This window comes from Acomys russatus, chromosome 25 (assembly GCF_903995435.1).
Source record: "Acomys russatus chromosome 25, mAcoRus1.1, whole genome shotgun sequence".
NCBI lineage: Eukaryota > Metazoa > Chordata > Mammalia > Rodentia > Muridae > Acomys > Acomys russatus.
The window spans coordinates 47,727,976-47,755,804 of NC_067161.1; the positions used below are offsets into that span (position 1 = coordinate 47,727,976).

The 27,829-nt window shown below is 43.8% G+C and overlaps 1 protein-coding gene across 1 annotated transcript; it reads left to right on the forward strand.

Annotated features, from left to right (window-relative positions):
- Positions 1–27,361, forward strand: LOC127208402 (myosin-2). The gene is made up of 39 exons (XM_051167845.1): positions 1–157; positions 1,946–2,169; positions 2,257–2,400; positions 3,881–4,037; positions 5,092–5,119; positions 5,393–5,507; positions 5,600–5,692; positions 6,236–6,299; positions 6,423–6,521; positions 7,211–7,314; positions 7,781–7,919; positions 8,198–8,316; positions 8,404–8,553; positions 9,623–9,793; positions 9,881–10,190; positions 10,779–10,858; positions 12,341–12,428; positions 13,395–13,512; positions 14,867–14,990; positions 15,078–15,214; positions 15,988–16,243; positions 17,867–18,109; positions 18,202–18,378; positions 18,462–18,607; positions 18,689–18,779; positions 18,868–19,257; positions 19,852–19,978; positions 21,144–21,262; positions 21,395–21,591; positions 22,335–22,518; positions 22,599–22,764; positions 22,866–22,990; positions 23,145–23,453; positions 23,540–23,743; positions 24,269–24,394; positions 24,483–24,653; positions 24,742–24,846; positions 24,956–25,051; positions 27,088–27,361. Exons 2-39 carry the CDS (start codon positions 1,966–1,968, stop codon positions 27,238–27,240), a joined length of 5,829 nt encoding a protein of 1,942 aa, XP_051023802.1. The 5' UTR covers positions 1–157; positions 1,946–1,965; the 3' UTR covers positions 27,241–27,361.
- The last annotated feature ends 468 nt before the right edge of the window (positions 27,362–27,829 follow it).

Genomic DNA, 27,829 nt, shown 5'->3' on the forward strand with positions numbered 1-27,829 from the left:
TGGGCTGCGGCTCTGTTGTTCCCTCATCGGTGAATTCTGGTGCCTTCGACTTTCCATAGCCAGTGGGATTTCATTTCTCAGCTAATCAGGTGTCTTGCTATTTTTCTCACACAGGACCCTCTTACTGCCCAGCTGCACCGTCTCATTTGCCAATAAGGTAAGGTTTGGACTAACTAGTCCCTGGAGGTGTGATGGAGAGCCTCTGGGATGGCTCTGTGTCACTTAGCATCCTTGAGAAAGTGCTTGTCTCAGGAAAAACTAACAACTGCACTTGAGGAAAGGGGCTGGGGAGGGAAAGAGGACTTTTATCCCTGCCTTGGCGACTCAGACACTTGTAGGGTGACATGTGAGCAAAATCTATTCTAAACGTTTTTTAAAGGTTTTTTTCCCCTTGGTCTCTGAAAGAAAAATAAAATCCTCTTGGTAGAAAAACTGAGATTTTTTGTAAAACTGCATCTTGCTCTTAGAATTCATTTAGTAAACATGATCTCTAAGAAAAAAGAAAGTACTTAGAACAATGGTTCTTTTAAACTTTCTACAGGCCTGTAAGAAGTCACCTTATAAAACCAAAATGTAGTGAAGTTTTTGAATATGGAAGCAAAGTGTTCAGGAGCCCTATTCCTACTGCGTAAATCTCCGAGGTGGGGGCGGGGGAGACAGAGAGGGGGCTTAAGTGAGTTCCGAGCATTTGACCCTGCAGTGACTGCAGCAGGATTCCTCTCCCACACGGCATTGTTCGGCTTGGAGCAAGCTGCCGGGGTTCTCGAGTTCTGTACAAGGAAACAGAACACTGGGAGCCCTGCCATGCGGAAGCACAAGGGTGAGCATGGTGCAAGTTGTCTCCTTCGTGAGTTCAACTTGGTGCAGTGTGCAAAGACGACACATTAGAACCGGACTCAGCATCCAACTAAAAACCGTGGCCAGGGAGGAAAAGAAACACAAACACAAAACTACTTAGGGCAATTTTGACCAAATAGCTATAAGTGGAAATAAAGTTGTTTTACTTTATATGGCCAGAGATATATGTGTCATTAGAGTAAATGACATTTTATATGTAAATAATAGCCTGAAACTTTTCCAATTAGTTAGAAGTCATTTTAGCGTTTCCTCCTCAAATATCACCCTATCCCAAGGGCTTCAAAAGACATGCGAAGAAGCTGATATTATAATCCTTGTCCTAAAGATGGAGCTACTGAGGCCCAAAATGATCAAAAGACTTAGCCAAAGTCACACAGTCCTTGGCAACATCACTCTACCTAGAACCTAATTTCCCAACTAGGATGCCAGTTATCAGAGGATGGGAGATGCTGGATGTCCAGGCCTGGGCACACATCACTGCATCCTCTTGCATTTTCCTTCTTGTGATGTTTGCTTCAGGAACTGCAGCCTGGTAGCAGTGGAATCGCCTAGTGTAGTTTGCACCTGAGACCAGCCATGGTGGGTGGGGCAAGCTGAGTCCACGTTGCCTAGCAGCAGGAGAGGGTAGCCCACAGTGCTGGTTCCAGGGCAGTGGCTCTCAGCCTTCCCAATGCTGCGACCTCCTAATACCTCTTAATACCTTTTAATACCTTTTAATACAGTTTCTCGTGTTGTGGTGACCCCAACCATAAAATTATTTTTGTTGCTACTTCATACTGTAATTTTGTTTTAAATCATAATGGAAACATTTGTTTTCTAATTGTCTTAGGTGACTTCTGTAAAAGGGTTGTTTGACCCCAAAAGATCTACTGGTTGAAGCTGGAGAAATGGCTCAGACGTTAAAAGCACACACACACACACACACACACACACACACACACACACACACACGCGGAAGATACTCATACCAATCAAATAATAATAATAATAATAATAATAATAATAATAATATTATTATTATTATAATAAAAAGATCTGCTGGTATACCAAGCAGTGCAGACTGTATGAAATTTTTTATCCCCTTTAGGGTCTGTGAGTTTAGCAGCCATGAGTTCCGACGCCGAAATGGCCGTCTTTGGGGAGGCTGCTCCTTACCTCCGGAAGTCTGAAAAGGAGCGAATCGAGGCCCAGAATCGGCCTTTTGATGCTAAGACATCTGTCTTCGTGGCGGAGCCCAAGGAATCCTTCGTCAAAGGAACCATTCAGAGCAAAGATGCAGGGAAAGTGACCGTGAAAACCGAAGCAGGAGCAGTGAGTAGCGTGCCTGGCACATCTGTGCTGCATTTTGAAGGTTTGGTCACTCACTTGACACCAATAGCCTCCTTTCCTGTTTACCAGACCCTGACGGTGAAAGAAGACCAGATCTTCCCCATGAACCCTCCCAAGTATGACAAGATCGAGGACATGGCCATGATGACACACCTGCACGAGCCCGCTGTGCTGTACAACCTCAAAGAGCGTTACGCAGCCTGGATGATCTATGTGAGTGACCCCTGCCAGGGGTCTTTACTGTCATCACCATGTCCCCCAAAAGCCTATCACTCACACCGAGGCACAAATGTGTCACATGTGTCTACTAGTCACTAGAAGTCACTAGTAGAATTACTAGTTATTAAAAGGTTCATTATTTTTCTCTCCCAAGGGAAGGCCACTGTCCTTGCTGTCTGGCTTGGCCCAACATCTGTTGCTCAAACATGCTTACATTTTCCCTTCCCTCTCTATTGCTGTTGCAGAATCATCTCAAATGAAGGAAAAGATAATAAGCACGGTGTAACGTTTAAAAATGATGTTTTTTTTTTTTAGGGATCAAATTCCATTCGTTTTCACTCTCTCTCCCCACACAACAGTAATTTGGGTCTGTGTGTTCTGGTTCTTTCACCTGTGAAGTCTTCCAGTGTCCCCAGGCAGCCTTGAGTTGTCTGTTTTGCTCCTCCTATCCCCACATTCACACTGACTGTGTTTTTCCTGGTCACTCACTAACTTCCTCATCTACTGTTTTGACTGGGAATCTCTCATAGGGCACCATTTTACTTGTGTTTTAGTCTGACATCCTTGCGGGGTCCTAGCATGTAACATGTAGCCAATAAACATCTTGAATATAATGTATTTTATATCCATATTTTTACACAGTTTAGTTGGTACTGATATTCAGCTGGGCAACACCACACAGCTGTACAAGATGTTTATGCTCCATAGCCATTTTAATTGATTGGTGCCAGTCCTTAACCAGCTGACAGTCAACTTTTAATCATTAAAGAAAGCAAAGATATGGGCTGTTTATTAGATTTAAATTGATAATGAAATGGGTACATGGTGCTATTTCTGTGCATTCTCTCTGTAGCTGAGAAGAGTTCACACTGCTTCTATACAAATTGAGGATTGAACAGAGCAGCACCCACTTCCTGTTAGTTTAGATGCTGTGTTTTACATTGCTGTATCAGTTAATATTTAATCACGATGCATTATTTGTTCTCTGCCACTCTATAACTCAAAATTATTTTACAGCGTTTCCTATTGGCACTACATCTAAATATAGTCCCATTTACTTTCGAAAGGCTTTTATCATGTTGTCTTAAGATTTTCCGAAGTCCCCAATCACCTCCTTATTGTGGAATGCATTTACATTCAAATTTATGCTCTTAAAATTCAAATAGTCTCATTTCTGCAAAGGAAATATATTTCAAACAACAAAAATCTCTCATGGTCCACACTTTAAAACAAATGGACAGACATGACATTGGTGCTCCTGTGGTGTGAAAACCATAAGTCCCAAGGGAAGCCGTAGCAACTGAATCGGTCATTGCCCTCAATTATGTTGCTATGCCAACCAACCAGTTTTCATGCTGATGCTTGGAAGAAATGCACTCAGTCAGGAAAGCCTTTCTTTTTCTTAAAATCCAACTAGTTGAGTTGCACAGACAAGAAGGGCCATTGGATAGCCATTCTCTCTTTCCTTATGCAGACCTACTCGGGCCTCTTCTGTGTCACTGTCAACCCCTACAAGTGGCTGCCGGTGTACAACCCTGAGGTGGTGACGGCCTACCGAGGCAAAAAGCGCCAGGAGGCCCCGCCCCACATCTTCTCCATCTCTGACAACGCCTACCAGTTCATGCTGACTGGTGAGTGGCTTGGCTATTTTGTATTGCTCCTAAACTTTCCATTGCTAAAGAAAGTTTTGAATCAATGACATCACTCCCCTGGAGATGATCCCCTCTCACGGAGGCTTGTGTGAGACAGTGTAAGATGGCTAATGAGCTCTTTAATGTTTAAAGGTTAATAAGGTTATCTGCAACGAGACTTGTGAGTTTAAGAATTCAAGCTTCCTTGTGTAGATTCACGCATGTGCACATAGACACAGCCACACTTACAGACTGGTTGGTTCTCTGTGAGGCAAGAAGCAAGAGAACAAACTTTGCTTTTGTGGCTTTATCCTCAATATTATAGGTTATGACCGACGTACATAGGTAATGCCTGTGCCAGAGCCAACCAATCAGATTTGAAGACGAATCTGGTGCTAGGATATTATATTGTGAGTCTACCTTTATGGTGTTTTGCTCATCAAGGTTGACCTTACACACCTTGGCCCCATTGGAAATGGCTTGGAGAATTCATTAGGCCGCGTAAGGCATCAAAACTCTTGCTTTTCATTAAAAATACGACAAACCAAGAGAACTATCAAAACTTCCCCCTTCCCGCCTGTTATTATGCCTCATAAACCAAAACGTTCCCGATGCCTGATTCATATTAGTCCTTTTGTCCGCCAAGAATGTGTCACCAACTAAAACTGTCATCAAATTGGGGTGGAAACGGTAAAGTCTAGTTTAGATATTGATTTAGTAGCACAGTATTTGAAAGAAAGCCTTGTGCCTCAGGAAACCACAGAATGCAGTCACCCCTTATACTGAGGAGTCTACATATATATATATATATTTTTTTTTTATGATAGGATTTGCCCCTTGGATAAAATGTTCTGGGAAGATGTAAGAATGGTTTAAATGGGTGTACGTGCTCTGAGTGGGGGTGTAAAAGAGAGGGAAGCGGGAAAGATGTTAGGCCAGTGTGCGCCAGGCACTAAGGCTGTTAAAATGAGAAATATAAATCTCATGCCCTCATACTGTTGTAGCCATTTACAACTGGGCTTGAAACATTAAGTGCCTGCAATTTCTTTTGCAGACCGGGAGAACCAGTCAATCCTGATCACGTAAGTAGGATTTTATGCCTTCTTTTCTTTTTTCTTCTTTAAAAAAAAACTTTTATTTTATGTGCTTTGGTGTGAGGGTGTCAGATCTCTTGGAGCTGAAGTTACAGATGGTTGTGAGCTGACATGCGGGTGCTGAGAACTGCACCCAGGTCTTTCGGAAGAGCAGAGAGTGCCCTTAACTACCGAGCCATTTCTTCAGCACTTTATGATTTCTTTTCATGGCTGTGGGAGCGGCTAGATGTGGGGCCTCCTCTGATTGTTTTGATTTAACAGTGGAGAATCCGGGGCCGGGAAGACTGTGAACACGAAGCGTGTCATCCAGTACTTTGCAACAATTGCAGTCACTGGGGACAAGAAGAAGGAGGAAGCTTCTTCTGGCAAGATGCAGGTGGGTTTGATTGTCGGAGTCCAGGCTGCTTTAGGGCTCCCAGGCAAGAAAGCCCTGAGCCTGACAAGCAAGGACTGCTCTTTCCCTCACAGGGGACCCTGGAAGATCAAATCATCAGCGCCAACCCCCTGCTGGAGGCCTTTGGGAACGCCAAGACTGTGAGGAACGACAACTCCTCTCGCTTTGTGAGTCTCATGTACACTGTGATGGGCTCTGTCCATTGGCAGAATCTGTGGCATGTTGGTGATGCAGCCATTGAATCTTTCATTCACAATATAGTAGACTGTCGTTTTCTTTGCCTTATTTCATAGATCAATACTCTGGCCTGACGTATTCTTCTTCTTCTTCTTCTTCTTCTTCTTCTTCTTCTTCTTCTTCTTCTTCTTCTTCTTCTTCTTACATTGTAAAATATTTTGCTTTTCCTTTTAAAAACAATAACTACATGTATTTATGGGACACAGTGTGATGCCTTAATATATTTATACATTGTGGGCTAATTAATTCAAACTATTTAACACAGCATCACATGATATATTTATAGTCATAAATTCTTAAGTCAAAGTTAAAAATCCTTCTACTTGTAAAATAGAAGATCGACATTTTATTTCTGTTGTAAATAGTCTCTGGCTTAGTTTTAAGTTAAAGCAGTATTGTTCCAAGTGTTTTGAGAATTTTTAATGAGTTGATATTCTTGAAAACAAAGTGGACATGTTAGTATTCCTTTCAAGGGTAAATTCATCAGGATCCACTTTGGCACTACAGGGAAACTGGCGTCCGCTGACATCGAGACATGTGAGTGCGCGCCTGTAGCACCTTTCCGTTCTGTTCTCAGGACAGCTAAGGTTGCCTGAGAATCACACCTGCAAGTCATGTCAGCATTTACAGCTCGCCTGCTTGCGATCTCCTTTCTTCCAGATCTGCTGGAGAAGTCCCGGGTCACCTTCCAGCTGAAGGCGGAAAGAAGCTACCACATCTTCTACCAGATCACATCCAACAAGAAGCCAGAGCTGATCGGTAAGAGATGTCACAGTTCCTCTGTGAAGTCACCACACCTGTCAGTGCATTGCCCAACCTGACACTCCATGTCTGAATTTTGTTGAGTTTTTTTCCCCCATTAAAAACATTGCTTTTCAAGATTAATTGTAGAGCTCTGACCTGAGCTCAAGTTCAAGTCCCCATATCAAAAAAGTGAAGCTTTGTATGCTTGTTAAAATTATATTGGCTTATTATAAAAATTGTTAAGAAATCAATGTGAAAAACTATCTCCAATTTCTACTATTAAATAACCGTTATGAACACCCAGAAAAGATAATCCTATTCACTTTCTATATGTATATTGGTATATATAGATAAATACATACAGTTTACACAGTTGGGGTAATGGCTACACTTTTATAATTTCTATGTATTTACTGAGTGTGTCATAGCTTTCTCCCCTTTCTGATTTTTAAGTAGTCACCACTATAGAGACTATGGTAATATGAGGTAATCTTTTCTTCATCCTTTGAAATTTTCACACATGCATACCATTTGTTATATTGTAATGGTGTTTAACAACTAGACAATGGCAGGGAGCACCATGACATCATCTTCAAGGTGTTTAGTGTCCATCGGTCATCTTTCACCCATATGTCATGTAGTGGCCCGGGAACCAGTCTGGAAATCGTGACTTTGCTCATTCTCGTTCTCTTCCATGTACTTAGAAATGCTACTGATTACCACAAACCCATACGATTACCCATTCGTCAGCCAAGGGGAGATCAGTGTGGCCAGCATTGACGACCAGGAAGAACTGATGGCCACAGATGTAAGTAGAACACAGAGCAATGTTTGGGATTACCCCGCAGGGTCAGAGATGTGGTTCACTCAGATAACTATTCAGGGCCTCCAAGAGAAACAGCAAAGAAAGAGTGGAGGGTGCTAGGCAAATACAGGCTCCCAGCTGTCACATGCTGTCCCTCAGCAGGCCTTTAAGATTTATCTGAGAGTTTGCTGAAGTCTTTGCTGAAGTTGAGGTGCGACATCCCAAAAATAGTAAATGTCTGAGGTTTACCATGTTTTCTCCTAAGCTTCCTTCTGACATGTGAGGAGACACACACCTGTATACCTTCATTGCTCAAGAGAGCATTCTTTGCACGTGCCCCGCTAAAGGACCCCTTGCCCTCCAATAGCTGGTGTGGTTTCCTCAGCATGTCTTGTTGGTGAGGGACGGGGACATGAGTTGTAAGTAGCAGGTCATAACCTAACACTTTTCATCTTGATTCTGTTGGCAGAGTGCTATTGACATTTTGGGATTTACTAATGAAGAAAAGGTCTCCATCTACAAGCTCACAGGAGCCGTGATGCATTATGGGAACATGAAGTTCAAGCAGAAGCAACGTGAGGAGCAAGCTGAGCCAGATGGCACCGAAGGTACCAGCAGATGCATCTTCCACCTGGCTTCATGCTTCGTTTGACGCTCGCGTTCTTAACGTGTTACTCTGAGTTCTCCTTCCTCACATGTCCAACCTGAGCTTTACAGAGCACTTAACTAATCAACCATGTAAGCCATGGACATGGTCTTGAACTCAGTGAGGCAAAGTGTATTAAAATAGACTGAGAACACCACACAGCATGCACGAAGATTAAGTTTTTTTAAAGAAAGTTGGCTTCTTTGTGCCCTAATACCATTGTATTCACCTTCCTTTTAGTTGCTGACAAGGCTGCCTACCTCCAGGGTCTGAACTCTGCTGACCTGCTCAAAGCTCTGTGCTACCCCAGGGTCAAGGTCGGCAATGAGTACGTCACCAAAGGCCAGACTGTAGAGCAGGTAAGTGTGATTGACGACCACCACCAGGGCATAAGCGCATTGTACATTCCTCATGTAACCGCAAGAGTTCTGTGTTCATCTTTCAAGGTGACCAACTCCGTGGGTGCCCTGGCCAAGGCCATGTACGAGAAGATGTTCCTGTGGATGGTCACCCGCATCAACCAGCAGCTGGACACCAAGCAGCCCAGGCAGTACTTCATCGGGGTCTTGGACATCGCAGGCTTTGAGATCTTTGATGTGAGTTGCTAACTGATTGATGGAACACCTTTATAGCAGTGAACATATTACTGAGAAAGACTTTGTGAGTGTCGGGACCCTTTCTTGCCACTGTCTGTTACATGAAAATGTGAAGGAGATTCACTTGGCACCTACCAGCCATTTCCCATAGTAAATGGCAAACAGCATGTGTAATGAGAGTCCCTTCAACTCAGCGCAGGGTGGAAGGAGTTAGATTGTGAAAGGGGAGGGGCTCTGAAAATCCCATGATGTAAAGGAAGCTAACATTAAATAGCACAGTGAAACCTAGTAACGTGTAATACATTCTGAGTATACAGTGCAGAAATAACCGAGAAATACTTAGGGAGGTAATAAAGGATGAGAAAGACTAAATAATTTAGAATCATCATTAATTAAATACAATTAACTTTTAATGCTTGTTAATATAAGTTCATGGAATAAAAATTTCTATTTGATCCTGAGATACATTTCTCTACTCACAGAGAAGATAAAAAAAGTTTATCTTCCTTCTGATTATTACAATAAAACTTGGCCTTTAACAGAAAATATAGAAAAGCAAGGAAAAGCACATAATTTACTAAGTATATCTAGCTCCTTTGACATTTTGGTAGCACTTTTAGAGATATAAATGTGTGCTGTTACATTATAAGTGATCCTTTGTGTCTTGTTTATTGCTTTCAACAATTACAAGTCACTTGAAATCCCCGCCCTGGTGGCGGTCCTGCAATACAGGCTCTGAATCGGCTTTTTATGAATTGAGAATTTGCTTTTAGATGAGACCTCTGGAAAACATAGGACAACTGGAATAAACAGGGAAGTGAGTAGAAACTCAGAAAAAATTATGTGAATTTAAGAAAATCGAAGAAATGAGTATTAACATGGACTTAGGATGTTACCTAAAATGACAACAGACAGTGACGTCCATTGGCCTCAAACCTTCCACGCTTTTCTGTTTTGTGTTGTAAAAGAGACTGTCCTGACCAGTGATGTTGACACTATCATGGAGAAGTTATTTTAAATAAAATGTTCAGATAGTTTGAGAGAGTAATAAGCAAATCTACTTATTTAGTTCAACAGCCTGGAGCAGCTGTGCATCAACTTCACCAACGAGAAGCTGCAGCAGTTCTTCAACCACCACATGTTCGTGCTGGAGCAGGAGGAGTACAAGAAGGAAGGCATCGAGTGGACGTTCATCGACTTCGGGATGGACCTGGCCGCCTGCATCGAGCTCATCGAGAAGGTACCCACCCCGTCTGCTCTGTGCCCCCTTCCCAGGTACTCTGCCGCCCTTATTTACCCAGCTTCCTTTGCCTCACCTCCAATCCAGCCCATGGGCATCTTCTCCATCCTGGAAGAGGAGTGCATGTTCCCCAAGGCAACAGACACCTCCTTCAAGAACAAGTTGTATGAGCAGCATCTTGGAAAGTCTGCCAACTTCCAGAAGCCCAAGGTGGTCAAGGGCAAGGCCGAGGCCCACTTCTCCCTCATTCACTATGCGGGCACCGTGGACTACAACATCACCGGCTGGCTGGACAAGAACAAGGACCCTCTGAATGAGACCGTGGTGGGGCTGTACCAGAAGTCAGCCATGAAGACTCTGGCTTACCTCTTCTCTGGGGCTCAAACTGCTGAAGCAGGTGAGGCTTCCAAGCCTTAACAGCTATTATAGCAGTAGCTATTACAACTGAACTATATGTTGAGGCTGGTGAGATGCCTGGGTAGGTAGAAGATTGGCATGCTAAATCCCTAATTTCTTGGGTAGCCGGCTATACTTGTTTGATAAATTCATGGTTCACCTCCCCATTGACAGGGGCTTTATCACAATGGCCAGAAACGAACCACCAGGCTCTCAACCAATAAAAAGCCCGGGGCTTCTGTAATTCTCTCCTCCTCCCCCCACTCTACTGAATGGGAAGCATCTCAGGATATTAAAGACAATATAGTGACCAAATTCTGCCTCTCAGCAGTAGCTTCCGCTGATGAGCTTTGAAGTCACTGTGTGCCAACTATCAGTATCGGAAGGCCCGTCTCTGCATGATTGGGTGGCTGCTGTTCACACCAACTCTCTACAGATTAAAAAAAAAATAAATAAATCACAGAAAAGTGGGTGTGAACTTAGTTGAAAAGGAAAATTTCTAGAGAGCCAGTGGGGTGGGAGGGACAGCAATCAGCTCGACGGAGCTCGCTGACGGCACTTGGATGACTCTGTTCTCTTTCTTCCTCAGAGGCGAGTGGTGGTGGGGCTGCCAAGAAAGGCGCTAAGAAGAAGGGGTCTTCTTTCCAGACCGTGTCTGCCCTGTTCAGGGTATGAGCAAACTCTAACAATTCCAATTGCTTTAGGAATTTGGCATGAAGTATGAGATCGCATTTTCCGGGACACATTAGAAAAGGGTGGACATTTGTGAGTCCAGTTGATCTGAAATGGAAGACATTTAAATTATTCAGATATCATCTTCTCATGCTAAGTCACCATAGGATGAAGGGCACCTCCTGGGAAATCTTACAGAGATTAGTGTTCCACCAGTCATTATTAATTTGAGTGACAGAGACCAAAGCCATGTACAGCAAGGTTAGGAAGACATCAGTAAGACTAAGGAAACTGACGGCTGTGGTGTTGCACTCCTACAATCTTGGTCTTGGGAGGCAGAAGCAGGAGGATTGAAAATTTGAGAACAGCCTAGGATACACTGTGAGAACACTTCCAAAGCACTAAGCTCAAACAAAAATGAACTAAATCAGTATAAAAATCAATAAGGAAGACCAGAGCAACCCAGCAGCTAACTTACAAAGAAGCGAATATGATACTGTTGCTTCTGGCTCACTCATTTGTCACCACCAAATTATAAAAACTATCACCTTATGGATAAATGTGCAAAACAGAAGTCCAAGGTCCAAATACAGTACAGGATTGCATTTCCTTATTGAAGAACCATCGAGCTTGGTAAAAGATAGAGGCACCATCTAATACAGTGTCCTCAACCTTCCTAATTCTGCAACCTCTTAGTACACTTCCCTATATTGTGGTGACCCCTGCCAATCGAAAAGTATTTTTGTCACTACCACATAGTTGTAATTTTGCTAGTTATGAATCATAATGTAAACATTTGAGATGAGAACCCCGAAAAGGCTTGTGACTCACAGGTTGAGAACCACTGGTCTAGTAGGTAACCATACGTTTGGGTGATCAAAGGTCAGAGAAGACGACATGGCAATGTTGTTAGAAAGGGAAAGAAAGCACACATCAGGCATGCTCACATCCATCTGTCCTGCCAACAGGAATTTAGACAGACAGACTGAGGAGGAGGCTAAGGCTCAGCAGATGCAATATTTCTTTCTTCCTTAAACAAGAGCTGGCTCTCCTGGGCCAACGACTGGTAGCTTAGTCTGTAAAGTACTTGTCTTGCAAGTGTGAGGAGGGTCTGAGTTTAGATTCTCAGAACCCACATCGAAACCCTGGCATGCCGGTGTGCATCTTCAGTCCCACCAATGGTAAGATGAGAGGCAGAGACAGGTGGACCTCTGGAAGATCAAAGCGCAGCAAGTTCTGGTGAACGTGGTAAAGTTCTATAGTCCAGTGAGAGACCCTCTCCCAACCACAAGGTAGGGGGTTGACACCCAAGGTTGGACTAAAGCTCCACATGAGTGGTGTACACAGGTGTGCATTCACACACATAAAACACACGCATTTATCCAGCCAGTCAACCCAAGCCACAGATTGATTTTTACAGACATCGCCAACGGTTCGTCCTTCTGCTAATATTCTGACAGAAGTTTCCTGATCTTACAGGAGAATTTGAACAAGCTCATGACCAACCTCAGAAGCACTCACCCTCATTTCGTGAGGTGCATCATCCCCAATGAAACCAAGACACCCGGTAAGAATCCCCAGAATGTCATCTTCAGCCTTCTGGCCCAATACATCTGACAGACATATGTGTGAGGCAGTAACTATGGAGGACTTGCTTACCCTGTCGTGGCAGAGTTGGGCCGTCGACTCTGCCTGCATCTGACTTGTCTATTTTTAGGCAGAATTCTGCTTGTGGTAGAAACAAGGACATTTTGTCCAGTGGTTTGTTTGCCACATTTGAAGCCAACTCCACAAGGAGGTTCTTTGATGTTCATCATCTTCTTTGGGCAGGGGGTGACTGTTCAGGCAGTAAACTGTCTCTCAATCATTTTTCATTTTGGAAGCTGCTAACCTGTACTTCTGGTTCACTCAGATATTTAAGTCTTTTTTTTTTTTTTTTTTTGAGACAGGGTCTCTCTGTGCAGCCTTGGCTGTCCTGGACTTGCTTTGTAGACCAGGCTGGCCTCGAACTCACAGTGATCCACCTGCCTCTGCCTCCCGAGTGCCAGGATTAAAGGCATGTGCCACCACCACCACTGCCGAGCTTCAGATATTTAAGTCTCATTCCTTCTCTAATCTCTGATGAGGTTGAAGACCAGATAGTTTACTTTTTGAATTAAGCTTAGTAGGCTAGGGGTTAAGATGTTTTTAGATCAAGATAGATGTTTTAAGTTAATAGAGATGAGATATGATAGATATTGATCTTCATTCAGAAATGTAGACCCATCAAGAAAGGAAAGATGTTTACTTCAAGTTTGCCAAATACAAATGGCCAACTCAGTATGATTGGAACATTTGTATAATTCCTGATTGTCTCATGGTTCTTCCTTCTGTATGTAGTTTAGTTTATTCATGTGTAATAATATAAATGTATATGTTAAAAAGAAACATAAATAATTAAAAAAATAAAAAGAATCCCCAGAATGAAAGCAAGAAGCCTGGCTGCTGCATCTCCTTTTTTGTCTTCTGCTGTGACATAAATATGCATTTCCAGGGGCCATGGAGCACGAGCTGGTCCTGCACCAGCTGAGATGTAACGGGGTGCTGGAAGGCATCCGCATCTGCCGGAAGGGGTTCCCCAGCAGAATCCTCTATGCGGACTTCAAGCAAAGGTCAGCCTCTCCTAATTATGATTTGTCTTTGTTATTTAGTACGAACAAGTTTGGTGTAAGTGAAACAATGTAATGAAAAGTGTGCCTCTGTGTAACTTGTCGCAAAAGGACTAAGGATTCTGAGTCTCACAACCCTTTAAAAAAGGTACTATATGTTAGACACTATATGCAAAATCTCCACTGAGCTTTCCAAGGCTCATAGATGTGTTCCCGGACTTCAGTAATTAGGAGAGCTACCCTTTTCACCACTTAATCTCATTTAACCCTCACCATCACACAGTTGAGATTTAAAACTACCATGACCTCATTTTCTAGACATATGAAGTAGGGTTAAGAGAGATCTAACTGTTTGCTTAGAGTCAGCGCTAATAAATCACTGGGTTGAGATGCTTCACAAAGAGCTATAAATAGATCACCTTCTTGTCCTGTTTGATTTCAGTTTTCCTTTATAGGTGACTTTCCCAGTATTCCCCAGAATAAAAGGGGGCTATGTCATGCTGACAACTCCCAGGTTACATTTCTTTTCTCCTCCCTGATAAGCTGATCTTGAGAATCAGGAATGAGTTTTGCGTGGCAGCTGCTGGGCACTGGTCTCTTCTAATTCAAGAGCTGATTGACAGAGAAGAGCAGTGCTCAAGACCCAAAGGCACCTACCTAATCTTTGCTCCTAGGCCATTGAGATAATTCCCTACACCTAAAATATCATCTACTATATTCCTTAACTTATTAAAATATAATTACATCATTTCCCCATTCTCTTTCCTCCCTCTAACTCCTCCCATGTTCCACGCCCCCTTCCTTCTCAAATTCATGGATTCTTTTTTCTTTAATTAATATTTTATTCATTAATTTTTGAAAAGCATGTTTCTTGGACTCAGGGTCTTCCTTTAAAGAAAATTTATCATGCCAAGAGATCACACTATATTGCATAGGCCATCTACTCTTAAATGTGAACAGATAATATGATCCTTCCTCGAGGACAGTCTGATAAAGAGAAAGGACCAGGAGAATGTGGTGGTTCACTCCAGAGCCCAGGGTGGGTGGATCTCTGTGACTTTGAGGCCAGTCTAGTCTACATGGTGAGTTCCAGGACAGCCATGGCTTTATATACAGAGACCTTGTCTCAAAAAGAGAAGGAAGGAAGGAAGGAAGGAAGGAAGGAAGGAAAGTTTGCAAATATAAAGGAAGGTACAATGGTATGAAAATATATAGCCAATAGATTGAAAAATGCAAATAATATTCCTTTGTGAACAAAGAATAATAATAATTAGAAAAAACTGAATTTTGAATAAATCATTTAAAACTTGGCTACTGTTTTTAAAGAAATCTTTATAAGCTACACTTACTTTAACAGATACAAGGTGTTAAATGCAAGTGCCATCCCTGAGGGCCAGTACATCGATAGCAAGAAGGCTTCTGAGAAGCTCCTTGGCTCCATTGACATTGACCACACCCAGTATAAGTTTGGTCACACCAAGGTAATCCTCTCAAAATCAAACCTCATGTTTCCCTGCCCCTTTGGGCTTTGTGTGAAGTGTCTGATCTGCCACACTGCCCTTACACAGGTCTTTTTCAAAGCTGGTCTTCTGGGGCTCCTAGAGGAGATGAGAGATGACAAGTTGGCCCAGCTGATTACCCGAACCCAGGCCATGTGCAGAGGGTTCTTGGCAAGAGTGGAGTACCAGAAGATGGTGGAAAGAAGGTATAAAAATTCATAGTTTGTTCACATCTTGTGCCTTCAAAAATACACCCCAGGTGGCTGATCATTAGGAATTGGCTAGGATAAGAAGACCAAAGTACAAAAGAATAAATAAGACTTCTGTGAGAAAGTGGGAGAGACGTTAAGGTCTGTCAGGAAGGAATATATCCTGAGTGTTTGGAGTGTGAGGAGTTGAGAAGCATCAAGTGGATAGATAGATCTTTCTCTATCATGAGAATGCAGACAGGTGAGTAGGCAGAGATGAATTGTTATCCTCCTACCTAGTTCCAATGATCATTAAAAAGCAGATCATTAAACAGAGGACCTTAAAACGTATAGCAGTTTCAAAAAACAGCTTTATATAGTTCATCAGTGGGAAGCACTGATGAACAACAATGCCTCTCAAAGGGCAAACTTTAATTTGCATCACTGATATCTTTTGAAATCTTATTAAAAATACAAATTTTCATGTCTATGCTGAATTATCTGAATCTGAATCTCTGGAAGTGGAATTAAAGAGTTAGCATTTTAAACAAGCTCATCAGGTGATTCTCAACCATGTCCAAGTCTGAGCACAATGCTGTAGAGAAATAAATGGTTACACATCCCTGACCATAATCATGAAATACACCTTTCCTAATCTGCAAGGTTGAATGCAAATGAGAAATAGGGTGAAACGGAGGAGGGCAGAACTTCCAACGCTCACTCCTGAGATTCACTCCCGCTTCATCAACCACACAGCATCTAACATCTAACTAGCAACCGCTGCATTCCAGGGAGTCCATCTTCTGCATCCAGTACAACATCCGCGCCTTCATGAATGTCAAGCACTGGCCCTGGATGAAGCTCTTCTTCAAGATCAAGCCGCTGCTGAAGAGCGCGGAGACCGAGAAGGAGATGGCCACCATGAAGGAGGAGTTCCAGAAAACCAAAGACGAGCTCGCCAAGGCGGAGGCCAAGAGGAAGGAGCTGGAGGAAAAGATGGTGTCCCTGTTGAAAGAAAAAAATGATTTGCAACTCCAAGTTCAGGCTGTAAGTTGGGGCTCTATCCCGGGTATCACTAATCAGGATGAAGTGCTGCTGCTTTGCCCATGATAAGTGAGATATGTGACAGACAGGGAGACTCTCATTGTAGAGAGATGGTTAAAGACTCCAACTAGACTCTCATTGCCTAATAAACACGCCCCAAAACAGTGCCACAACAGTGAGGTAGAACTCCCTGCTGTCTTCTTCTGGTCTGCATCGTTTCATAAATCTATAAGAATTGTGGCTTGAATTGTCATCTTGAAGATAGTCCTCAAAAGTGATTGACACAAACCAGTCCCATTAAGAGGAAGATGATATGGAGATATTTTTCTTTTCAAACGTCCTTGAATAACATCTTGACATCCACTGGCTTCACATTACCATGTGTGGACAGCAGGTGGGGGACAGTGTTCTACACCAGACTGTACCGAAGTATTGCTCATTATTGATCTAAAAGCCTCATGTCTGCTTGTCTCTTCCATCTCCATGGACAGTAGCCTATTGTAAAACATCTATAATTCTGTCGTAGCGTCTAAGCTGGTGTCCCTTCTCTCAATTTTTATCTCACTAAATTTACTAACTGCTCACTTGTGGGCCAGCCGTCTTAGAAATATTTCCATTGATTTGGAGTATGATTTATAGGACTAGCTTTTATTTGGGTTGAACTGACTTGGCCTATATAATTTACGCATCACAGGGCAAGTATATTTTCAGTTAAGATTGGTTTCTTCTGTCAAGCTGGGACAGTGTAGTAACTTCTCCAGGCTCACAGCAGGGGTCTTCTTTCTGCTTCCTTCAGATACACACCCAATTCCTTCCAGACATTTTCTCTCATTCCATCACTCAGCTGAATGCATGACAGGAGTTCAGCACAGTCTTAGGCATTCAAGGGAGGATGGCAGAGGATCCTTAGCATATTTATGCATAAATAGTGTGTACACATATATATTCATGATCAAACAGACAGGTATAGACACACACACACACACACACACACACACACACACACACGTCTCTCATTATCTGCCCACCCCAATTCTTAATTAGAAAAAAGCTGGTTGCAAGAAATTTTATTTTAATATTTTATGCCTCAGTTTGGGCTCAGGGCATCTTAAGTAGAATCATTCTCCAGTAAAACACACATGCACATGCACATGCACACAAACAAACAAACAAACAAAAAACTCAATTATTTCAGCATCTATAGCATCTTGCACTTTCCCTACATAAATGCATCCTCATCTATTTCCTGCTGTTTTCCTTATATGTTAATTTCTACACATTGTATTCCTACCCATCTCTCAACTTGAAAACTAATTTCATGAATGCATCATGATGTCAATGTGTTTGATGTCTAATTTATGAATTATGCTTTAAATTAGTGGCAATCTTTGAGAGATGGATATCCTAATCTATTGTAATCTATCATAAAGATATACTGTCCTAAAGGAAAGGATGACAGCATAGCTTGTTTTTTCCACATATGCAAAATGAAGTGTACACAGTAGGTGGTTTATGAAACATAAGTCCTTGAATATGTAAATAAATCCAGTAAACCAATGTTAAGCTCTTGTCATAGGAATATATTTTATTCTCTTCCCCCAATTTTTATTGTATTGTCAACTCCAGGAAGCTGAAGGCTTAGCTGATGCTGAGGAAAGATGCGACCAGCTGATCAAAACCAAAATCCAGCTCGAGGCCAAGATCAAGGAGGTGACCGAGCGAGCAGAGGACGAGGAGGAGATCAATGCTGAGCTGACGGCCAAGAAGAGGAAACTGGAGGACGAGTGCTCAGAGCTGAAGAAAGACATCGATGACCTTGAGCTGACCCTGGCCAAGGTCGAGAAGGAGAAGCACGCCACGGAGAACAAGGCACGCGCATGCTCTGCCTACACCACATGGAGGTTCTGCCCCGTGCAGCTGGGCCACTTTCTTATTGAGACCACGTGTTCTAACTTCTGTAGGTGAAAAACCTCACGGAAGAGATGGCCGGCCTGGACGAAACCATCGCCAAGCTGACCAAGGAGAAGAAAGCCCTCCAGGAGGCTCACCAGCAGACCCTGGATGACCTGCAGGCTGAGGAGGACAAGGTCAACACGCTGACCAAAGCCAAAATCAAGCTGGAGCAGCAAGTGGACGATGTAAGTTGTGCATTGCCAAGGGAATAATTTCCTTCTAAAGGAAACTATGCATCCCTTCTGACTCTAAAACTATCTTCACTTAGCTTGAAGGGTCCTTGGAACAAGAAAAGAAACTTCGCATGGACCTAGAAAGAGCCAAGAGGAAGCTTGAGGGTGACTTGAAGCTAGCCCAGGAGTCCATCATGGACATTGAAAATGAAAAACAGCAGCTTGATGAAAGGCTCAAAAAGTAAGCACGAAAGAACTGCTTGGGGCTTTGCTTCAAGTTGGCTATCAATGGAATTTCCATATTGCCTTTCTTTTCTTCAAGGAAAGAGTTTGAAATGAGCAACCTGCAGAGCAAGATTGAAGATGAACAGGCCATTGGCATTCAACTGCAGAAGAAGATCAAGGAGCTGCAAGTAAGTAAACGGTTTCCATCAGTCTAACTCATCAGGGGGAAAAAATGAGACCAAAGAAGCTGAGTCCGTCCTTTCCCACCTCCCCCAGGCCCGCATCGAGGAGCTGGAGGAGGAAATCGAGGCAGAGCGGGCCTCCAGGGCCAAAGCAGAGAAGCAGCGCTCTGACCTCTCCCGGGAACTGGAGGAGATCAGCGAGAGGCTGGAAGAAGCCGGTGGGGCCACTTCAGCCCAGATCGAGATGAACAAGAAGCGAGAGGCCGAGTTCCAGAAAATGCGCAGGGACCTGGAGGAGGCCACCCTGCAGCACGAGGCCACGGCAGCCACCCTGAGGAAGAAGCACGCGGACAGCGTGGCGGAGCTCGGCGAGCAGATTGACAACCTGCAGCGTGTCAAGCAGAAGCTGGAGAAGGAGAAGAGCGAGATGAAGATGGAGATCGACGATCTTGCCAGCAATGTAGAGACAGTGTCTAAGGCCAAGGTGCATGTTTGATAAAAGTATTAATAACGCTAATACATAGGGATACCTCAGTTTGCATAGGGAACTTTATATACACTAAGTCATTTGTTATTTGCAGGAATACAGACATGTGAGCGGAGAAATGATAGTATCTTAATATTTCCATTTTACATATGAAGAAATGGGATTCAAAGAAGCCAAGCACATCAGTTCATCGCTCTGTTAATAAGTGATTTGATCACAGGTCACCTGCTGTCTCTAGTTTAGGGTCACTCATAATTTTTTATTATATAAAAATTTCCTAGTATATGTAAAAGCAGTGAAGTATTTTTAACAACCTCTCTGAGAACAGACCATATAATTTTTACGGAATCATAAGATCAGAACCTAATCTTCAAATTTTTATATTACCATAGTGCCTAGCTTTACAATTTTCCTTCAGTAAAAGGAAAGACATTGTCTAGATTATATCATATATGGGATAATTTGATTTATTTGTTCAAACAAATATTTTTTCCCTTTGCAGGAAAATTGGCTACAATAAAGGTTAATTCATTCTCTCAAAGCATCGTCATTCATTCATATTCTCTCTGTCTCTCTCTGTCTCTCTCTCAGGGAAACCTAGAGAAGATGTGCCGTACCCTGGAGGACCAGGTGAGTGAGCTGAAATCAAAGGAGGAGGAGCAGCAGCGGCTCATCAATGACTTGACAACGCAGAGGGGACGCTTGCAGACCGAATCTGGTAATTCTTCATCTTCCACGGTGTCTGAGCATAGAGATGAGGTAGTGAAGATTAAGTGAGCGGGTGATGTGAGCACCTCATATAAGCCACTAAGGACATGGGGATTCACCGGCAGGCTCAGCCTCAGCCCATGTCCAAGGTCAGAGCTCATTCAAGCTCTGATCCAGAAAGTCCTTGGGGGTTTGTTCACAGAGGAGTTCCTGAGATCAGGAGACACTCCAGTATGATCTCAGGGTTTCTGCCTCAGCTCACATTTTTTTTTTTTTTTTTGTTGTTGCCATTCCTATTTTTCAGTGCAGGGGATCACACCCAGGGCCTCGCACATAGCAAGTAACCTCTTGTGAAGTTATGTCCCCAGCCCTACATGTCTTTTTGTTTATGTCATCATGAACTAAATCTCTGAATGGGGCAATGCAAAGTCCCATCTCTTAATTGTCTCTGGAGGGGCCTCAAGATGGCTCAGTTGGGTAATACCTCACGAGTCTGTAGTGTTGAGTTTCATCTCTAGGACCCACATGAAGGTGGGGGAAGAGAACGCCACAAAGTTTCCCTGACTGTCACACACACACACACACTCACACACACGCACTCACACACACACATAAACACACACTCACACACACACACGCACACACACACACTCACACACACACTCACACACACACGCGCACACACACACACTCACACACACACACACACACACACACTCACACACTCACATACACATGCACTCACACACACACACACACACACACACACACACACACACACTCACACACACACACACACACACACACACTCACACACACACACACACACACACTCACACACACACACACACACACACTCACACATATGTCTGTGGAAGCACATCTTTTAGATCCCTGTTTTGACAGTCAGCACTAGACTTTGCCTGTCATCCTATAAGAAAGATTTCACTAGGAAGAGGGGCAAGGACTTTAAGCTGTGTTTATTCATCTGGGTTGCTATGCAAATTTTATCAGACAACCTAGAGATTTTGCACAGAGCCTGATAATGTCAGTAGATAATTTAAATCATTTGAACTCTCAACCTGGGGTACTGAGAGTTAAATTTATTTTAAAATGGGTTTGAGAATTTTTTTCTTCACTTAGAGGCCAGCAGTGACGTTCCTCCTGTTTCCCAGGTGAATACTCCCGGCAGCTTGATGAGAAGGAAGCACTGGTGTCTCAGTTATCAAGGGGGAAGCAGGCGTTTACCCAGCAGATTGAGGAGTTGAAGAGGCAGCTGGAAGAGGAAGTGAAGGTGATTATTCATCTAAGGCTGATAGCTGCATTTTGTTCCACGGGTTGACCCCAAAATGAGCCAGTTCCATCCACCTTAAAGGGGCCAAACACTTAAATATCTAGTATAATGAAGGTGTGACCATCTCCATAGGCCAAGAACGCGCTGGCCCACGCCCTGCAGTCCTCCCGCCATGACTGTGACTTGCTGCGGGAGCAGTACGAGGAGGAGCAGGAATCCAAGGCTGAGTTGCAGAGGGCGCTGTCCAAGGCCAACAGTGAGGTGGCCCAGTGGAGGACCAAATACGAGACGGACGCCATCCAGCGCACGGAGGAGCTGGAGGAGGCCAAGTACGTGCCCGTGTGGGAGAGAATGTGCAGAAAGCTTTACACACCCTTGCCACAACACTGCAGAGTACCTTCTGTCTGCCGGACCATCTTAACAATCCCTGAATAAAACAGACACGGCTCCGCCCTGCCGACTTAAAATCCAGTTAAAGTAACAAAAACTAACTAATACTTGCTAACAAATATCAGAGCCTGTTGCTCTTTGCCAAACGCCCCAAGCTCACTGCTGCCTCTGCACCGGCTGGTCCCTCTGTACATAACAGTCCCTGTAGGTCTTCAATTATTGCTCTGACTTCTCAGCAGATCATCCCTAAATAGGTCGCGTTCTTGCCCACCGGTGACCACATCTTATTTCTCTTCACCGCACTCACATCTGAAAAGTGTTATTAGGCAACTTCAGATTTGATTGTTGTTGATTTCCCTCACTCGTTTACATTTGTCCTATTTTGATACTCTTCAATGGGGTGATAATTCATTTTTTTTTCTTTTTTTTGTTTTGTTTTGTTTTTTGTTGTTGTTGCTGTTGTTGTTGTTGTTTTGGTTTTGGTTTTTCAAGACAGGGTTTCTCTCTGTAACCTTGGCTGTCCTCGACTTGTTTTGTAGATCAGGCTGGCTTCGAACTCACAGCCATTCACCTGCCTCTGCCTCCCCAAGTGCTGGGATTACAGGCATGCGCCACTGCCTCTTGCGATAGTTCATTTTTAATATGGTTTCTTCTCCCTAAAACAATGTATGTAATCTTCCAGGAAGAAGCTGGCTCAGCGTCTGCAGGCAGCTGAGGAGCACGTAGAGGCAGTGAACGCCAAATGTGCGTCCCTGGAGAAGACGAAGCAGCGGCTACAGAACGAGGTGGAGGACCTCATGCTCGACGTGGAGAGGACCAACGCAGCCTGCGCCGCCCTGGACAAGAAGCAGAGGAACTTCGACAAGGTGCTTCCCGAAGCGTCCTCTCTCTTCTTGGCACACCTTTCTCTGTCCTTCGCAGCAGCTCACTGCTCTTGTTTTCCCAGATCCTGGCGGAGTGGAAGCAGAAGTACGAGGAAACGCATGCCGAACTGGAGGCGTCCCAGAAGGAGGCCCGGTCCCTTGGCACCGAGCTGTTCAAGATGAAGAACGCCTATGAGGAGTCTCTGGATCATCTAGAAACCCTGAAGCGAGAGAACAAGAACTTACAGCGTAAGGCCCTTTCTCTCTCAACAGGACCCATGACTCGCAGAGGCCCCTCCTCTACGTCATGATTTGACCACGCCCTCACCTGCTTTTCATCCCGCTAACAGAGGAGATTTCTGACCTCACGGAGCAGATTGCCGAAGGAGGGAAGCGGATTCACGAACTGGAAAAAATAAAGAAACAAGTAGAACAGGAGAAGTGTGAACTTCAGGCTGCTCTGGAAGAGGCAGAGGTACAGGCCACGTGCATGGTTATTCACCATATTGAGGAATAGTTAAAACCACCCGCAGAGCGAGGAAACAGATGCGCAGCACACAGATATCTGTGTGTGGCAACACTGCGGCATGCTTGTCCGTTGTTTGCTGACACCTCTTGCCGTCCTTAAGGCGTCTCTGGAGCACGAGGAGGGAAAGATCCTGCGCATCCAGCTGGAGCTGAACCAAGTCAAGTCCGAGATCGACAGGAAGATTGCAGAGAAGGATGAGGAGATCGACCAGCTGAAGAGAAACCACATTAGAGTCGTGGAGTCCATGCAGAGCACGCTGGACGCCGAGATCCGCAGCAGGAACGACGCCATCAGGATCAAGAAGAAGATGGAGGGCGACCTCAACGAGATGGAAATCCAGCTGAACCACTCCAACCGCATGGCTGCCGAGGCCCTGAGGAACTACAGGAACACACAAGGCATCCTCAAGGTAGGTGGCGCCCAGGGGTGGTCCCAGAGGAGTCAGCGGTGACTCTGCCTGGGGCCACAGGGTCTCAGTGATTGTTTGCTGCCCAGGACACCCAGCTGCACCTGGATGACGCTCTCCGGGGCCAGGAGGACCTGAAGGAGCAGCTGGCCATGGTGGAGCGCAGAGCCAACCTGCTGCAGGCTGAGATCGAGGAGCTGCGGGCCACTCTGGAGCAGACGGAGAGGAGCCGGAAGATAGCAGAGCAGGAGCTGCTGGATGCCAGTGAGCGCGTGCAGCTCCTCCACACCCAGGTGGGGCTTTGCACAAAGACCTCCCAGCAGTTCCCAGAACATAAAAGCCTGAACATTTTAATATAGCAGCCAGGCTTTAGCTACTGCCAAATTTTATTTTGTTACTGAGAAATCTCCTACTGTTTTATGTTAACGATTGCTGTTGATCCATGTGAAGGGTGCCCATACTCAACTATATAAGTAGATGTAGTCACCCTCATTATCAACACTGACCTTTTTATTGTGAAGAAATCACATGTTACAAGCATCTGTTGCAATTTCATTTATGCGTGTGGATAGTCTGACTGGTCAATGACCATTTATAAAAAAAATTATAACGCTGTTTCATCTACTTCTAATGCATGTGGAGATGCTGCCTATCCTGAAGCATCTCGATTTCTATTTATAATTATGATATATAACAAAATTCTTTAATGTTAAAGAGTGTTTCTTTTACTTAAAAATTTTTAGCTTATGTTTTTCAAGAGGTCACTACCACTAAGTTCTTTAATAAGGTAAGAAGTTATAACACTTATTTCTACTCAGAATACCAGCCTCATCAACACCAAGAAGAAGCTGGAGACAGACATTTCCCAGATCCAGGGAGAGATGGAGGACATCGTCCAGGAAGCCCGCAATGCGGAAGAGAAGGCCAAGAAAGCCATCACTGATGTGAGCAGAGGGCGAGATGGAGGGGGGCAAGCCTGAGTGCTGCTGGGACTCATCAGCCCTTAAGCAACTCTGCTTTCTCACTCACCAGGCCGCCATGATGGCGGAGGAGCTGAAGAAGGAGCAGGACACCAGCGCCCACCTGGAGCGGATGAAGAAGAACATGGAGCAGACGGTGAAGGACCTGCAGCTGCGTCTGGACGAGGCCGAGCAGCTGGCGCTGAAGGGCGGCAAGAAGCAGATCCAGAAACTGGAGGCCAGGGTGGGTCCCCGTGTTTGTTCGTTTCCGTGGGTTTTACTGAAAACCTTAGAGGATGACAGTTCTTTAGTGCCCGCCTTCCCTTTCGTAGGTGCGCGAGCTGGAGGGCGAGGTGGAGAGTGAGCAGAAGCGGAACGTTGAGGCCGTCAAAGGTCTGCGCAAACACGAGAGGCGAGTGAAGGAGCTCACTTACCAGGTAGGCAGTGGTCCTTGACAGCTCAGCGCCCTCAAGATGTGCGTGAAGACGCTTACGGTGATAGCGTGTGTTTGGGGAGTAATGGCCCGTGGTTCTTACAACCTTGCAGACAGAAGAAGACCGAAAAAATATCCTCAGGCTTCAGGATTTGGTGGACAAACTCCAGGCAAAAGTGAAGTCTTACAAGAGACAAGCTGAGGAGGCTGTGAGTACCTTCAGGATAGAGAATAGTGACGTCCTTGGATTGAGAAAAGCTACTAATGTACCACCTCCGTCAGTGAATAAGCTGATGCTCTATACGGACTCTACTTCGGGGCTTTGCACGTCTTTGTACTTTTTGCTTGTTGTTTCTAGTACCAAGAGCTTGATTTTCAAGGAAAAACCCCAGCTTACAAAGGAACTTCAAACAAAACAATTAAAAGAATAAATTATACAGGCTGTTCTCCCAGGCTGTGGTAGGACAAAGTGCTTGGGAGATAAGATACATAAGTCGAAATCCCCAGACACCTAGATGTTAACATGCAAAGTTAAAAATAACCTTTGGGGACTGGAGAGATGATGGCTCAGCAATTAAAAGGACTGGCTACTCTTCCAGGGGACCTGAGTTCAACTCCCAGCACCCACAACCATCTGGGACTCCAGTCCCAGGAGACGGAAGCCCTCTTCTGGCCTCTAAAGGCACAGACACCAAGTGGTTCACAGACAAGCATGCAGACAAAACATCTGCACACACAAAATATAAAATAAGTAAGAAATAATTCTTGGGATAAAATAGACATCACAAAAGCACCATTACCAGATTATTATTTGTTATAAACAAAATTACAAGGAAGATGTCACTTTTAAAAATATATGGAATGCAGTCAAAATTGCTTAGAGGGTTAATTCATTGCTTTATCAGCTTTTTCTTAGCATTAATCAAAATTAAAAATAAATGAATAAATTCATATCCAATCTAGAAATTAATGCAATGGAAGCAAGAAATTCTTTTAAAATAAAAGTAGAAGTTAACTGATTAGAGTGTGCTATTTTGTAACATGACATTTGAATAGTACCTGATAACTTCTGGAGAATTAATAAAACAAACACTTTTATAGCTAGTTTAGTAAAGAAACCAGAGGAAATACAAGTAGCGCATTGGGCATATGAAGGGAGACATGCCCTGTGCACAGAGCAGTATTTTTAGTTTAATATAAAAGCCAGTTCAAAGAGCTGAGATCACAAAGAAGCTGATCATTCTTTCAGGAGAATGTGAGTTACCAAGTTGGGCTAAGAAGTTACTTCAGAATTGAAAAGAACCCAGGTCCAGATAGTTCTTTCAAAATTTCAAGGAACAGATAATCCCCAGCTATGTAAGCCGTTCAAGAGCATGGGAAAAGATGCAGAGCCTTCCAATTCACATTACAAAGCTCACATAACCCTCATACCAAACCCAGTCCAAGGGAAGACGGGACCAAGAAGTGCAGGCAGCCCTACTCCAGTCACAGCACGGACACTGACTAAACACTACAACCCACACTGAAGGACTTGTTCATCTGGGTAAACAGCCTTAAGTTCTACAATCTAAAGATGCCTTATTTGAGAATCTATCAATATAATCATTATATCAAAAGCAGGAAGAAATAACCATTTCATGCCAAAATAATCTAAAATAAAATTTAGTGGGCATTTCCATGTTCTAAATGATTAAATCATGTTTAATATGATAAGGGAGAAGCAATTTCAGTCATCACCTCACACCAAGCATTAACCACCTGGCCTTTAAAAAATATTCCTGCTATCTCTTGTCTTTTTTTCTTCTCTTGCTTTATTCATGGCATACATTCATTCTGATGTTTTGGTTGTTGGGGCTGGAAAGGTGGTTCAGTCATTAAGAACACTTGTTCTTCCAGAGGAGCTGAGTTTGGTTCCCAGCACACATTCTAAGCAGTTAACAACAACCTGTAACTCTAGCTCCAAGTGGTACAACGCCCTCTACTGACCATCAAGAGTGTCTGCATGTACTCATGAAAACAGACACACACACACACACACACACACACAAACACACACAAAATAATATTCTTATAAAAAGATATTTTGGTTCCAATATGAGGCAGCAATTTTGAATCATAAAATTAATTTCAAAGGTAAGCAAAATCTTGGAAAGGGCAAGATTTTACTTCCCTGTTGATAGCAAGTCCTGCTTCTGTCAGTCTACAGAACAGCACAGGTTTATTACAATTCTGTTTTTATTCTCAGGAGGAGCAATCCAACACAAATCTGTCCAAGTTCCGCAAGCTCCAGCACGAGTTGGAGGAGGCCGAGGAGCGGGCAGACATCGCCGAGTCCCAGGTCAACAAGCTGCGGGTGAAGAGCCGCGAGGTCCACACCAAAGTCATAAGTGAAGAGTGAGCAAGGCCTGCTGCTGTGCAGTGACTGAAGAGGGCCACAAAATGTGCAGCCTTTGTCATGTCCCTGTGGGATTCTCTTGCGACCTATTGCAAGGAAATAAAGAACCCAACGTCCTTTGCAAGCAACATCCTTAGGCTGGCCCTGTCTTTTGTCATCTTCCTAAAGCAGTGTCAAAGTTAGAAAAATCTCAGTAATAGTCACATCCCACTGCTACTAAGAAAAATGCCCATATTCAGGTGTGTCTTTGGTTTATTGAGATACTTTAAGCTAATAAAGGTGTCACCAGGGAAGTCTGTTCTGAGGAACAAAACTTTGGAGGTCACTTCCACTTCCTCCTAGTTGTTCCTGGTATTGTCAAATGCTGGGAAGCATCTACATCCCATAACGTAAACCCAACTTTCACGTCTAGACAAAGAATGGGTCTAAGTATATTTCTACAGAGAGAATCCACACTAGCCATGTCATTAATTCTCCGCGTTTAATTACTGCATGAAGAAAACTAACACCAAGTATTCTTCATTAGCTCATGAAAACTCTCTCTAACACTAACACCAATGCCATGGATACTCCCACAGTGTGCGCATCGGGC